The sequence below is a fragment of the Heptranchias perlo genome, chromosome 5, assembly GCF_035084215.1.
Source record: "Heptranchias perlo isolate sHepPer1 chromosome 5, sHepPer1.hap1, whole genome shotgun sequence".
In the NCBI taxonomy this organism is placed as follows: domain Eukaryota; kingdom Metazoa; phylum Chordata; class Chondrichthyes; order Hexanchiformes; family Hexanchidae; genus Heptranchias; species Heptranchias perlo.
The window spans coordinates 53941456-53956466 of record NC_090329.1 but is presented as its reverse complement, the minus strand read 5'-3'; the positions used below and the strand labels follow the sequence as shown (position 1 = coordinate 53956466).

The 15011-nt window shown below is 42.8% G+C and overlaps 1 protein-coding gene across 2 annotated transcripts in view; it reads right to left on the bottom strand.

The window, feature by feature from the left end:
* otofa (otoferlin a) overlaps positions 1-15011 on the bottom strand; it is a 397912-nt gene that overhangs the window by 202263 nt on the left and 180638 nt on the right. The window contains exons 7-8 of one of the 2 annotated variants that reach the window (XM_067983768.1): positions 5065-5111; positions 4958-4962 (exon numbers count right to left, since the gene is read on the bottom strand). In XM_067983768.1, the coding sequence (XP_067839869.1) occupies positions 4958-4962; positions 5065-5111 (52 nt within the window). Of the gene's footprint in view, positions 1-4957; positions 4963-5064; positions 5112-7964; positions 7981-15011 lie in introns of both variants that reach the window. The other variant, XM_067983769.1, reaches the window with a different exon arrangement.

Sequence of the window (15011 nt, the reverse complement as noted above, 5' to 3'; positions counted from 1 at the left end):
AATGCAGTCTGTAGTAATATTTTGCAGAGAACCACGAGCATTCTTTTTGCAACATTACTTTGGTTAGAAAGTATGTGCAGTCTAAAACACATCTGCCAATGGCGGTTTCCAGCAATATCCCCAATTGTGATGCAGAGCTCACATCCCTCTGTACTTGAGTGTTCTAGACGTCACTCACTAGGATTTTATGAAAACCTCCACTTGCTGATGTGTATTCTTGATTGAGCTTTGACCCTCTGTTCACCTCAGAGCAGTTTTATCCTCTTCCTCCTCACCATCTTCACAGCTGTGGAACATTTTAGATACAACACTGACTATACTTCAAAATACTTTATTGGTTGTAAAGCGCTTTGGGGCTAGCTGAGGTCGTGAAAGGTGTTATACAAATGCAAGCCTTTCTTTTACAGTGACAATGGACAATTTAATTGCAGGTAGTTAGTTATACGCTAACTACTGACTCCACATTAGACCTAAGCGTTAATGTGTCTGCTATCGTTAAACTTCTGATTTAATCAACAAGCTGCAATAATCTCCACAGGTATACAAAAGAAAATTTTAGGTTGTCAAAAAATGATGATGCAAAGCTACTTCAGTCTTCTTATTATTGTCAGTTCTTTCCATTTTCTTTTACAGTTTAAATTCTTGATTCATGACAGCACTAAAATGAAAAGATGTTGAATGTAATGCTGATTACTCCCTCTGCCCCCATTAATTTAATTTTCCTCTTCTAATCTAATGTCTCCAATCCATTAAATGCTCTTTGAGACTATTATTGCTGTTTAACCATATTTCTTGTGTTTCCCAAAAGGGGATTTCAGATGGCACCTGTGTTTGAATCTCTTCATGTCGTCACCATATCATCACCCAGCTATTCTGATTATCAAGATTCTTAAGATCAGGCAGGGGATGCTGGGACAGCACATTGGACTGGTAGTTTGTAGATTTGGAGCTATGTTTGACATATGATGAGCTACATCATTGTGGGGGGCAGTGAATGGATGTCATGTGTAGCACCAGTGTTCTGGCCATTTTTAAGAATCATATTTTAAATCCAATACTCCCAAGAAAGAACTGTACTGTTTGGTATGCTTATGGGAGTGGCTTCGGGAATAGAATTGACTGGCAGGAGTTTCGAGCCAGGCTAACCTGACTAAGGTGCATTAATAAGCAAATGGACATTTCACACTGACAGGCTGGGTGGAAGGGAACACAGGCTGATTGACATCATCACCATTTAACATAATTACTGGGAACAATACCCCGAGAGGTAACTCAGACACTCAGTCCCAACCGAAACTGGTGGAAGGCAGGATATGGCCGGGCCATTGTCTTCCAGGAGAGAAGCCAGTTAACAAGATCGGATTGAGATCGAAAGCCATTACCCGTTAATGGTGGCCATCAACTCAGGAAACGACAGACACCCAGTAATCAGCACCCATCTTCTCTCCAGGTGCAAGGCCTGGGAGCGGGTTAACGAAATAGCATTTTTCACAAAGATTTCAAAGGTTATGAGTCACTCCAGGCCACGGTGGGAGGGGGGGTCCAGACAGATCACCTGAGTCAATACATCGATCAGTATTGGCGGGAGAAAAGGTGATGGGTTTTGGGGATATATGGAGCCGTTTGGCAATGGTTCCTGGCTCGGCTCTGCGCTCGGCTCTGCTCTCTGCTCTCTTCTCTCTTCTCTCTTCTCTCTTCTCTCTTCTCCTCGGCATCAATCTACAGCGAGTCTCCCGAGTGGGGCTCGGCTCGATTCAACGGAGCACTGCCAAAAGCTGGGAGCTGCTCTTCATCCCTCATTAATGGACCTCGACTCAAACTGGAATTTGGATACTGCGCGGAGGTACGGAACCAGGAGCGAGACGTGCAGGAACAAACTGCAAGCAACAACGGGCAATCGAGGTGAGCATATTGCCTGCGCCGACACATCCACAAGACCACTTAGCTGTGTGAGGGGGTGATTGTAAGTCCCAACCAAACCTTAGAGGGTGCTGGGGGCGGGTCCTGTGTTAGTTTATTTCATGGGAGGGTTCTCTTATTAGGCCGTGGTAATTTAGCACAGTAGGGCTTATTGGATAAGCCAGGGTTGTACTGTTTACTAGTGTTATTGTTAATCTTATTAAACACAATACGGTTGAGCCCGAAAACATGTGTCCGAGTCTGATCTGTCCTTATAATCCCTATCGTTCCAGAACTTATAGTAAGAGGTGTGTTTTCAGTACGCCCGAGAAAACCACTTACACCTGCATTTCCTCACAAGAAAAGGTCACTTTGACCCACTCTCATTCACCTACTAGTGGGTGGTTTCAGAATGACATTGATGGAGGTGTGGGAACTGATTGCTCAGCCACTCTTCAGATCGAGAACAGTATGAGACAGGTGAATAAGGGACGGGGAGAAAATAAAATTAAATGAGTGTTGCATCTTTAATTGAACTGGCAGGCCCTTTTCAGTAATATTAGGGTAGATAGATCAAAGAAAGGTAGACGCACTTCCCAAAGCAAAGCAAAATTAGCTGGATACATTCCCAGTGCAATGAATATGTGAAGTAAAGTTCACATTTTGTATGAATGTAGTGAGGCCGGAGATTCCCGCTGAGGTTGCCAGCTTCAACAACAACTTGCATTTATAGAACACCTGTTACGTAGTTAAATGTCCCAAGGCGCTTCACAGGAGTGTTATCAAACAAAATTTGACACCGAGCCACATAAGGAGATATTAGGACAGGTGATCAAAAGCTTGGTCAAGGAGGTAAGTTTTAAGGAATGTCTTAAAGGAGGAGAGGTGGAGAGGCAGATAGGTCTAGGGAGAGAATTCCAGAGCTTAGGACCTAGGCAGTTGAAAGCACGGCCACCAATGGTGGAGCGATTAAAATCGGGGATGCACAAGAGACCAGAATTGGAGGAGCGCAGAGATCTCAGCGGGTTGTAGGGCCGGAGGAGGTTACAGAGATAGGGAGGGGTGAGGAAATGTAGGGATTTGAAAACAAGGATGAGAATTTTAAAATCGAGGTGTTGCCAGACTGGGAGCCAATGTAGGTCAGTGAGCACAGGGGTGATGGGTGAACAGGACTTGGTGTAAGTTAGAATACGGGCATCAGAATTTTGGATCAGCTTAAGTTTATGGAGGGCGGAAGTTGGGAGGATGGCCAGAAGAGCATTGGAATAGTCAAGTCTAAAGGTAACAAAGGCATAGGTGAGGGTTTCAGCAGCAGATGAGCTGAGGCAGGGGTGGAGACGGAGATGGTGATGGAGCAGATTATGGGGTCAGAAGCTAATCTCAGGGTTAAATAGGACTCCAAGGTTGTGATCCATCTGGTTCGACCTCAGATAGTGGCCAGGGAGAGGCATGGAGTCGGCAGCTAGGGAACGGTGTTTGTGGCAGGAACTGAAGACAATGGCTTCGGTCTTCCCAATATTTAGTTGGGGTGGTCAAGAGAGGTGGTGGCGAGGTAGAGTACATGTGGAACCTGACGTCGTGTTTTCGGATGATGTTGCCGTGGGGTAGGATGTAGATGAGAAATAGGAGGAGGCCAAGGATAGATCTTGGGGGACTCCAGAGGTAAGGGGCGCGGAAGCGGGAAGAGAAGCCATTGCAGGTGATTCTCTGGCTATGATTGGATAGATAGGAATGGAACCAGGTGAGGGCAGTCCCACCCAGCTGGATGACAGAGGAGAGGCGTTGGAGGAAGATGGTGTGGTCAACCGTGTCAAAGGCTGCAGACAGATTGAGAAGGATGAGGAGGGATAGTTTACCATGGTCACAGTCACAAAGGATGTCATTTGCTTCAATAGATTTAGGATGCTCTGGGTAGAGATATTAACATTTGTCCCAATTTTTTATTCATTATTCTTCATAGGAAATCTCTTTGTAGGTCTCATGCTGCCTTGTAAATATCACAATCACCAAAGGTAGAAATAAATTGAGCAGCTATGTCAGCTTCCATGCTTGAAGTCCCAAGTCTTGTCTGTGCTGAGGATTAATTGTGAAGTGACGCAAGATTATGGATAATTGCATACAATTGTAGAGATAAATGAATTACAATCACTTGCTTACCCCAAACAGTACTGTGACCAATCTTTTGAATATTCATTTTTCCTAAAGGCATAGTCAAACACCATTTTATCGGCTTTCAGCAGCAAAGTCTAATGATTCAAGTAAACTACAGTTTACAACCATAACATCAGCATTTGAGGGAAGATAGAGATTAAAATACCTAGTCCAATAATCACTTAAAAAACCTAAATATCCAAATACAGTTTGAAATAGCATTAAAAAACCAGTTGGTAGATGTCTGTTGCTACTAGCTATAAAACCGCACTATCTTTGAGTGCAGGTCCAGTATCTCTACTGAATAATTTCTAGGCATAAGCACAACACTTCAATTTACTAAAATCACAGTGCTATTTCAATCAAATACAAATACACCGACAACTCAAGATCCTAAGCCAAGCATCAAATTCCAATGTATCAAATCACATTCTTGTTAGTCAGAATTCATGATCCATATATACCTATGCTTATCTATGCAAAAATCACAATCAATGGTGGAAAATTTGAACCTCGCTTCGCCCTCTTTTCGGGTGCGAAATGGGTCCAGAACCTACCAAATTTTGTCGTTATTCACCATATTGGTTAGGGTGCCCCTTCATCGTCCCAGGCACCTGCCTGAAACAAGTATTAGGCCCATTGTCTATATAAAGGCAAGGCTTAACACTTGTTTCAAGCAGCTTTGATAAATTTGATTGCGTCAGATTGCAGCATGCGGCGTCACCTGCTCGCACCTTGCAGCAGCCAAACTAAAGGTCCTTAAAAGGGCTGCTACAAAAAAGGAAAGTTATATTTTTTTTACTTACCTAAATGTAAAGAACCTCTGTCCTTTACATTTAGGTAAAAAAATAACTCCTTTTTTGTAGCAGGTCATAGCTCATTCGTCTCTCAATCTCCTCCCTCCGACCTCTCCTGGACTTACCATGGGCCCAGTACTGGTGTACCCGATAGCTGATCTTCAGTCTCATCAGGACCAGCGCACTGCCTCTTAGGTGCGACTGGCGCCCCCAGCACGCTGCTCGTGTCCAGATGATGGAAGAGGACCAATTTTGCATGATCCTCTTGCCTATCAGTTTCAGCGCGGCAAAGCAAACGAATTTCTACCCCTATATGTTCAGCCTTTCAGTCCCCTGGGTGTGGAAAGTTGCCACTTGACTTTTAGCTTTAACTCTTCTTTACACTTTGTGAAACAAACACCTATTTATCATCACATGAATGTCTGCAAAATGACTGTCTATTCATTTCAAATGTTGAAGAATAGGCAGAATCAATAGAAAGCAATTTGAAATATCTTCATCTAATGCATTCTCAGAATTACCTAAAATATTATAAATTTTTACACGGGGAAATAGGCAAACAGGTTTTTAGGAATAGGGCTAACTGAATGAGTGACCAAATGGACTGTTGTGCAAACAATGTGTACACGTTGGCAATGATCTGTAAAAATCATGATCGAGGCATAATTTTTGAACTTTTTTTAGTGTTTATTTTTGATGAGACATGTTAGTGCTGATGAATGCAATATCTTTTCACTTTTGTTATCTATCAGACAGGCAGATGTAATGTACAGGGTAGCTTTTCCTGAGTGTATTGGAAAATCATGGACACCCTTGCGATTATAAATTACCTGCTCACGGTAGGTAAGGACTTGGGAAATCTCTCTTCCAGCTCTACCCAACATGTCTTAACTCTCATCTCAAAAGAACACACATTCCAACTGCATCAGCATGAAATGATTCTACTTTTCACTCCAGATTTTCTTAATGCCTGAGTGCAACTGCCGCATTCGTGCTGAAACAGATGTATGTTTGACTGATTTTCATCCTGTCAATGTGACCTGGGTTTAAACCCAGAGATCAAAAGGACAGTGTGTTAACCCACTGCACCGTCCAGGCCACAGACAAAACATTCCTTGCCAAGTAAATCATGCATTGATCAGAACTCAACCACAGAAGTAAATTGATTCCTGCAGACACACTGTAAGCATTCATGAAAATACCACAATGTTTAATAAATTCCATGAATATTCATTATAGTTATTTATGCAAAGAAGCACAGTGCCCCAAGGTTTTTACAGTTCATCATGCATAAAGCTACACAGGGATTTTCTTGTCAAGTGGATATATCTTAATGTTTCAGTGTTACAACTTCCATTTCCCTTTGGGGTGTTCCTGCTCATTAGGCAAATGGATGATTCACTTCATCACAGTATTATTTATTACAGAATGGCAAACTGTCCACACATCTACAGTACATCTATCAGTGTCTTCATACCTTTGCCTAATGGTATGCTAAGGTCAATTCAAACCCCACTAAGGAGAAACACTGGTTGGACACTAGTAAACTGATTTGAACTGGTATTATCAGACTATTGGAAACCATGGATATTTGTGGAATCTTCTAAAATTAATTCCTGTGATCTAAAGGAATTTGAAATATTGAGTACCCTTTCATCATGTCTGTCCCACTTCATACTTTATATTTTTTATCCTTCTTTCCTTTGTATGTCAAAACAGAAAGTTTGTGAATTACCTTTCTTTCCGTGATTTATTATCTTATTTCCTGAAATGTAAAAACCTAATTTTTTTTTAAGATCCCTAGTTCATGCCTCATTTAAATTTGATGGGCAAGTTGTCATTGCGAATCCCGTTGGTAATTGGACATCTCTTCCATGGTCGGGGTGGGGGGAGGGGGGCGCAGGGATTTTGGGCAAGCCTGATGTCAGTTCTTAGTGGCTTCCACTTCTTAAAGGGGAGATGCAGTGCTCATTGTGGAGCTCTGAAGAAGGTTGCTTGCTCACTGGAAGGCAAAAAATGTTGACTGGTTGCGCACCAAGATTCTCCAATAACGCCCTGGAGGCTTTAGTGGAGGAGGTAAGAAGGCAGAATATCCTATCCCCATCAGATGGGAGAAGAGTGACCAGTCATTGCCAGGGAAGGATGGTCCAAGGTGGCCGAGTGTGTCAGTGCCACAAAGGCTCTTTCAGCCACAATGACAGTGCAAGCAATCAGAAGTTTGCCAGAAGCCCCTGAGCAAAACCCCTCAGCAGAATCACCAAATTACTTTCACAAACGATTACTGTCAGTTCCAGCAGGCAAAGTTCCCAAAAACTCAAAAGTAGCGCGCTCGCGCGCACACACGCACACACACACACACACACACACACACAGTCTAAATAAACTAACCAGACATTCACCTAAGACCAGCTGATGATCCCTATAAATATCGCTAGAAATGGCACTCTCCAGGCAATTCACGTCCATGATTTCTGTGGTTGATTTAGCATTGCTGAATAGGGCAGCAGAGCTGTTGAAAAGGACATTTGGGTTCTAAAATATGCGCAGGACACTAATTAGCATGCTTAAATACATGTCTGCTGATTTCAGGTGGGCACGCTGGACACCAGAAAGAAACCCCGATTCAAAGTGGTGACGGGCAAATTCTGTCTGCCAAATGGGCATGCAAGATTGTAACCTGACTTTCAGTGCCTTAGCACTCATTGTTTGAAGGTAAAATGGGTGATCCCAAATTGAAAGTCCCTTCTCTATTAGAGAGCATAAGAAAGATCTGGTAAGGCCAATTCTAGTCAACAGAAGCATAGGGTCATAGGCCATTCAGCAGTTTCAATGTTGACACCCATAAAGAAGACTCCCGCTTAGTCCATGTTACCTTTCTGGTTTAAGGATTGTGTACCACTGGGAAGTGAGAATAAGGGAATCTGTGGGACCAGGTGACACATTGGCTCTTTACATCTGAATTTCAAAACTAGCCCAGCTTAATGGGATGTAGTTTTCTACATTCCATTAAGCTGGGCTAGTTTTGGATATAAGCTGGGCTAGATTAAAGGATCCTATATGAATGAATTTGGACTTTTAAACTCCCTTACATTCATCCATAAGCTCTTAAAGGGCAACTTCTTCCCCTCTTCCCCTCTGATGAGCTCCCATCACTAGGCCCAGTATGAACTGGGAGCTTGTCCATACTTTGTAAATGAAGCTGACTCCACAAAATCAGACAGGGTCAGCATGCTAACAGACAGGTTGGGCTGTAATAATGTATCACCTGACTAATGTACAAATGGAGGCCTGATTGGAAAATCTACCTAAGCAAGTTTGAAGAATAGAACAACATTTGGCTCATCAAGTCTGCAAACTTCTTGGATGATTTCCATCCCACCTTCCAGTCTTCTTACCGTATTCCTTAAACTCCTCTTTCTCTAGAAATACATCTAATTGTCTCTTGAACCTACTTGTGTGCAATTACTTGACTTTTAAACCCATTTTGCATCAGCTGTCTTCCTTGACAACATATTTCAAATAGCTATTACCCTTTGTATGAAATAGTTCTTCCTGTATTCCCTACCTGCTCCAACTTTCTAATTTTAAAATTATGGCCCTCTTTTTTTTTTAAACCCTTCGTAAGCTTGAACAATTTGTCTGGATAATTTTGTTCTTCCATTTCTTTTTGAAAAATCATTTACTAGGTCAAGTAAAAAGTCTTTTTTCAAAGAACAAGCCCAATTTTCTTAACCTCTCCTCATATATCAGGTTCTGGAGACCAGACATTATCATGCCCAATGCTGTATCCTTCCAAGGGCAGTAGTGCCTTAAATAAAATGTAAATGAACTAGTTACTAGAGGAGGAAAGAGCTGCAACAGGACCATGAGGACCAGATACAGTGAGAAAGCTGAGGAACAATAAGGAAATGGAAACCGGGAGTTGCATTCCATGATGCTTCCATGTTGAGAGGTTCCTTTGTTTTACAACTCAACAAAATTAGAAAGGAACTTGCCACAGACTAGTTTGCTAATGACATTTTCCAGTCACAAGTCTATTACTCCATCAGCTAAAACCATACAATGGGTGCTAAATTGGGCGGTGTAGCACCCGTTGTTTCGGCGCTACACGGCCTTCTGAAATGCCAAGGTGGTGTCTTGGCTGCGCACGCAGGTTTCCAGCGTGATGTGCGACAGACGCCATCTTGGTATAGGAGTTGGCGCAGATAACAAATGCCGGAAGCGTGTAAAGTAAGGAGAAAATGGATACAATCAATGTGCAATGCTGATTTAAAGCGATAGACACCATTTTGGGACTTAACGCTCAACTCAATGCACAGTCTTAATCCCGACCATCTGAATGTGTCTTAGAGTACCTGGAGGGCCCCTACCAGTGCTATTTAAAAGGGACCATGCAGGATTTACAGGTTAGTGTCTGGGTTATTGCTTCTGGCTGCCGTGACATTTGTAACTGTTTTTAGAGGTCTCCTAGATTTGAATATTAGGACACGGGGACATCGCCTAACATTTAGAGCCAGAACGTGCAGGAGTGAAGTTAGGAAATGCTTCGACACACAAAGGTGGGAGAAGTTTGGAATGCTCTTCTGCAAATGGAAGTTGATGCTAGCTCAATCATGAATTCTAAATCTGAGATTGATAGATTTCTGTGAACCAAGGGTATTAAGGGAAGTGGGGCTAAGGCGGGTCTATGGAGTTAGGTCACAGGTCCATCATGATCTCAGTGAATGGTGGAACAGGCTCGAGGGGATAAATGCCACTGCCACTTGCTGTCTCCTGATATGCGCCACCTTCCCCTGCATGAAAGCGGGATTGTGTCTGGGTGATGTGCCTGTCATGGATGAATAGTGCCAGTGTGTGTGGCCAGTGAGTTGTGGTAGGCGGCTTGAAACAGAAGTAATGTGTAAGGGTGAGAGGAAGCATCTGATTGGCAGAGTTGAGTACTGATGGAAAGAGTTTGTTGGTATGTGGGTGATGGGGGGTGTAGTGTGTGGAGCAGTGGATGCGGCTAGTGGTGCAGTTGGTAGGAGATGCCACTTGACAGTTGACCTCACTCACCTTGACCGCTCATGTCAAAGCACTGAACTTCTTCCTGCACTGCGTCCATGTTCATGATGCTGTGCGCCTGGCATTGACTTCATCCCCCGCTGCCGCCTACGGCCTTTTGGGTATATGTCTGGAAGGGCCACATCCCACCCCCCCTCCACGGATATGGGATGTCCCTCCTTCTGTCCACCTTTTGCACCAACACCTCTAGTGCATCAGCAGAGAGCCTTGGTGTACACACTCTCACAGGCCTGGTACAAACTCAGATCGGCAGGTTGGTGAGGTCTGGCATGCAAATTGGAGGATGTGGGATTTAGTAGTGCGCAACCTTTATTCAAAGTTTTAACATAACTCATCAGTTTGTAAACATAGGGACGGGAGCTGCATCTTGTTTTACGTGTGCGGTGTCTGATCTCTGTTCAGACTCCATGCAGAAAGCAGACTGTTATTTTCAGCAAATAACAGGTTCCAGCTACCTTTAAGAGATTTTTAAGAGACAGACTGCCTTTAAGAGACTGGGGAACCCCTGCTGGTGGAAAGTGCAAATTGCATGGTTCAACGCTGATTTCCGACGCAGATTGTAGGTAAGTCCTCAGGCCTGACAAAAGTCTTGTCCTGCTTGTGCAGGGGCCATTGGGCGCGGGGTAATAGCGGATTGCGCTACCCCTGCCCAAAAACAGGCCTTATCTAATTTTTTTTCCCCCCAGTGTGTTTAAGTGAAATAACATAGAAGTATAGGAGGTTAAATTGATTAATCCCCGAAAATGGGCGCTGGGATCGCAGTGCGCGATTAACCCGCGCCTGGTCATTGAGATGCAGGCAGCACGTAACATTGGTGCTGCCTGCCGTTTTACATGATTGCTGTGTGCAGCCAGCACTAACTGTGCTGTGGAGTGGCTGCTCACCAGCAGGGGGCCCAGATATCATGAGTGGCTGGCACTACTTAAAGGCAGTCTCTTAAAGGGGAGGTGTAGTGTGCCTGCAGGAAGTGGTGGAAATCAATGGTGAAGTGAATCTGTGCTGCAAAATAATGAAGTATGGTGGTGATGGGAACTACGGAATTTTTAAATGAGCAACAACTTGGCTGCTCAAAGTTTGAGGGACTCTTATATTTTCAAAATATAAGATACGGGTCTGCATGGAGATCAGAAATCGTATACGCAAAACACAGCTACAGGTCCCATCCTTAAGTTTACAAACTATCGAGTTCTTTCAAAACATTGAATGAAGATTGCTCACAACTAAATCCCACATCCTCCAATCTGCATGCCAGCCTTCACCAATCTGCCGATCTGAGTTTGTACCGGGCTTGCGAGAGAGTGTGCATCAAGGTTCACTGATAATTCACTAGAGGCCTTGGTGCAAGAGGTGGACAGAAGGAAGGGCATTCTATATCCGCAGGGGGGCAAGAGGGCCTCCAGATATATGCTCAAGAGGCATTGGGAGGCAGTAGGAGACGTGGTCAACGCCAGGAGCATAGCACCATGAACATGGATGCAGTGCAGGAAGAAGTGCAATGATTTGACACCAGTGGTCAAGGTGAGTGAGGTCAACTGTCAAGTGGCATCTCCTACCGACTGCTCCACTAGCCTCATCCACTGCTCCACGCACTACACCCCCATCACCCACATACCAACAAACTCTTTCAATCAGTACACTTCCAATCAGATGCTTCATCTCACCCTCACACATTACCACTGTTGCAAGCCGCACACCCATAACTCAAAGGTCACACACACTGGCAGCTATTCAACCATGATACATCACCCGAACATCTTGCAGGGCACTCACCGACACATGTCCCGCTTTCTTGCAGGAGAAGGTGACGCATAACAGGAGGCAGCAAATGACAGTGGCTCTCTGGAACATGAACCTGCTGTCCTCTCTCAAGATAACAGCAATCCTTGCCCACCCTGCCACTCCGCCAGTGCCCTTGCTGTTGCCTGTCAGCTATCAGCCCACTCCCTGTAGAGTATTGAAGCTTTATTATAGGAAGATAGGAAGTTAGGAACAGGAGTAGGCCATTAAGCCTCTCGAGCCTGTTCCACCATTCAATGATGGCTTATCTGTGACCTAACTCCATATACCTGCCTTAGCCCCATATCCCTTAATATATTTGGTTAACAAAAATCTATCAATCTCAGATTTAAAATTAATAATTGAGCTAGCATCAACTGCGGTTTGCGGAACAGAGTTCCAAACTTCTACCACCCTTTGCGTGTAGAAGTGTTTCCTAACTTCACTCCTGAAAGTCCTGGCTCCAATTTTTAGGCTACGTCCCCTAGTGCTAGTATTCAGGTATAGGAGACCTCCAAAAACAGGTACAAATGCATCAGCAGCCAAAAGAAAAAATCCAGCAACTAACCTGTAACTCCTGCATGGTCCATTTAAATAGTGCTGAGAGGGGGTCCTCCATGCTGATTAAAACCTGTTCAGCTGTGTGAGGTTAAGACAGGGCGTTGGCTGGAGTATAGAGCTCCAAAATCCATCTGACCCTTTAAATCAGCATTGCACATTGATCCACCGCATCATCTCCCTACTTTACATGCTGTAGGCGTTCGTTAAGTGCATGTGTGCGAACGCCTTTACCAATATGGCGTCCTGTGCACATCACGCCGGAAGTGTGCTTGTGCATCTCGGACGTCATTTTTGGTGCTTAGGAGTCCGCATAGCGCCTACACAACGGGCACTACGCAGCCCAATTTAGCCCCCACAGCCTTTTTGCTTCACATTGATTTGAGTGTGCAAACTCCAGCACAGTTAGAAGTATGAAACTATCACCTAAACTTGTGATGATTTTTGACATTTCTTATTCAAACCTTAGAACACCTCGTGGAAATTGAACATTTCACTTTGATGAGAAAGGAATGAAATTTACCTACAGTCACAGATGGAAAAAAAGCGATACAGAAATAAAATATTGAAGAAACTGCGGGAGAGGGGAGGGAACAATATCAGAAAAAAAATCCAATGGAGTTTCTGATTTTTTCCCCCTGCTGAATCTCTTTCTCAATATGTCAAGTTAATATTTTACAAAGTCAACCTGGTTCTTTTGAAACCTTAGCGTGCAATGTGAACAGCTACAAATATTCAGTTTTATTTATCATCAATAGTTATTTGCATTAGTGTTATATCAGTACAAATAAAAAGGGGGGAGACCAATGGGCAGAGCAGCACTCCTAATATCAACACTGACCTGGCTCCAAGAATGGGCCAAAGCCACCTCCATTAAAATGTCTCAGTTTCCAATAGAGACAACAGAAGCCACAATTATTGATTATCTGTTTGGAGTTAAATTATTTAATTGTGACTCAAATCATCACACATTCTGTTTTGCTTTTGTCACTGCTTGACTGCAGCTCTGGATACAACCATTGGTGCCAATAAAGGAGTGGTCAGCTATTAGCATGTTACTGCCTCTATCTCATAAATGTAGACTATCAGGCATTAAAATAGTACTTAGACCGTAAGACTAACCATCTGCAAAGGAATAAGACTGCACATAACCTATCAGGAAAAAAAAGCACGACATTCAACAAAACAAGCATTTTCAAATCACTGCAACCTTGTTAGAAAATAGTACTAGGGTTGCATGACCAGACATTTTATTCATGAACTATCTTTGAAGGCATATTAAAAAATCAGATGCAGACCTTTAGGAAAGCTGCAATCATGCTGTATTATTCTTTGTGGGCTTCAATAAGATTGTGTAGAGGGGAGGGAATAGATTGAATCACTGGTTAGAACATTGTCCTTTCACGGCTGGGACCTGGGCAAATGCCTATGGTGGGGTGGTATAAAGTCATAAAGGCCCCAAGTTGGATCACTGGTGTGGCCTGAGTTAGCTGATCTCAGGCAACTGAGCAATGTGGTGCTACATTTGGCCTCAGTGTCTATAAGTTAAGGAGGGGAAATATTAGCCAGGGTTCCCATGCCTTATTACACTTCAGCAACTCCTACTGGAAAGTGTGGATGTTGGTTGAAGATAGGATTAAGATTGGCTTTGAAGATGGGTGAGAATATGGGGAGAAAAATAATTGAAAAATAAAATACAGCAGTAATGTGCTCAAAGCTATGGAATCTATATGTGTCCACTGATCTGCTCTCTTCGCTGGAGATCAAAGTGAAAATATTAAAAAGGGAAAAATATGGGAGCAACAAAGCAGCTTGGAATATCGAAAGAAAAAAGGAAACAGTAAAATTTAAATAACATTTGTTTCTTTGATCTAACTGACCAACTAATTTGCCACTATGAAGGACTGATTTTACCAGTGATTTATTCAGCTGGTTGACTGGTCATGAAACCCATTTAAACTATTTATAGGAGAGAGACATGGAAAACACACAAGACACACTTAGAAGGACCAGACGTCAGCTCAAGGGTGAGGTTGGCCCTATACTTTTCTACCTTGAATTTGCATCCCCCTCTTCCTCACTATTATAATAGCTGCCACCGTCATCAGTCCTGGGATCAACCAGAGAATCAATCAATATGAGAAACACCACTGGAGATTCATAATAGAGTGAAGCCCATGAAAAAGATTGTCAGTAAAATCACCATTTCCTGGAGATCTATTTGTTTTAAGCACTTCAATAGCTCATGTTTTTAAAATTCTTCATAACATCACAATCTTGTTATGATCATCTAAGCTTTTTCTTTTGATAAAATCCAGCAAGGTTGTGACAGTACATGTATTAAACCTGCATTATTATAACATACACTTAGGCTATTGAACATATAACCACATATTTTTTCTGATAATCTACGATTCCTGCAGAGATTTAAATAAATCCAATTTCTAAGAAGGACTTTTCTTTACTGAAATATCTTATTCTATACATCCTGTAACAAATCTTGTTAAATTATATAAATAAGGCATAAATTTGGCAAGACCTTTATAGTCACAGCTTATTTAATTAAGAAAAGATAAAAATCACAGTTGATTACGGGAAGATCTTGAATCCTTACAGTCAGTAAATTGAATTTGGACAAATCTCTTAAAGGATTATATCTGTGATGATAGCTTAATTCTAAGCATTCTATGCGGTTTGGTTTATTCAGCATTACATCTGTGATTAAATTAAAATACAGTGATAATGGCAGAATTATCATGTCACCAC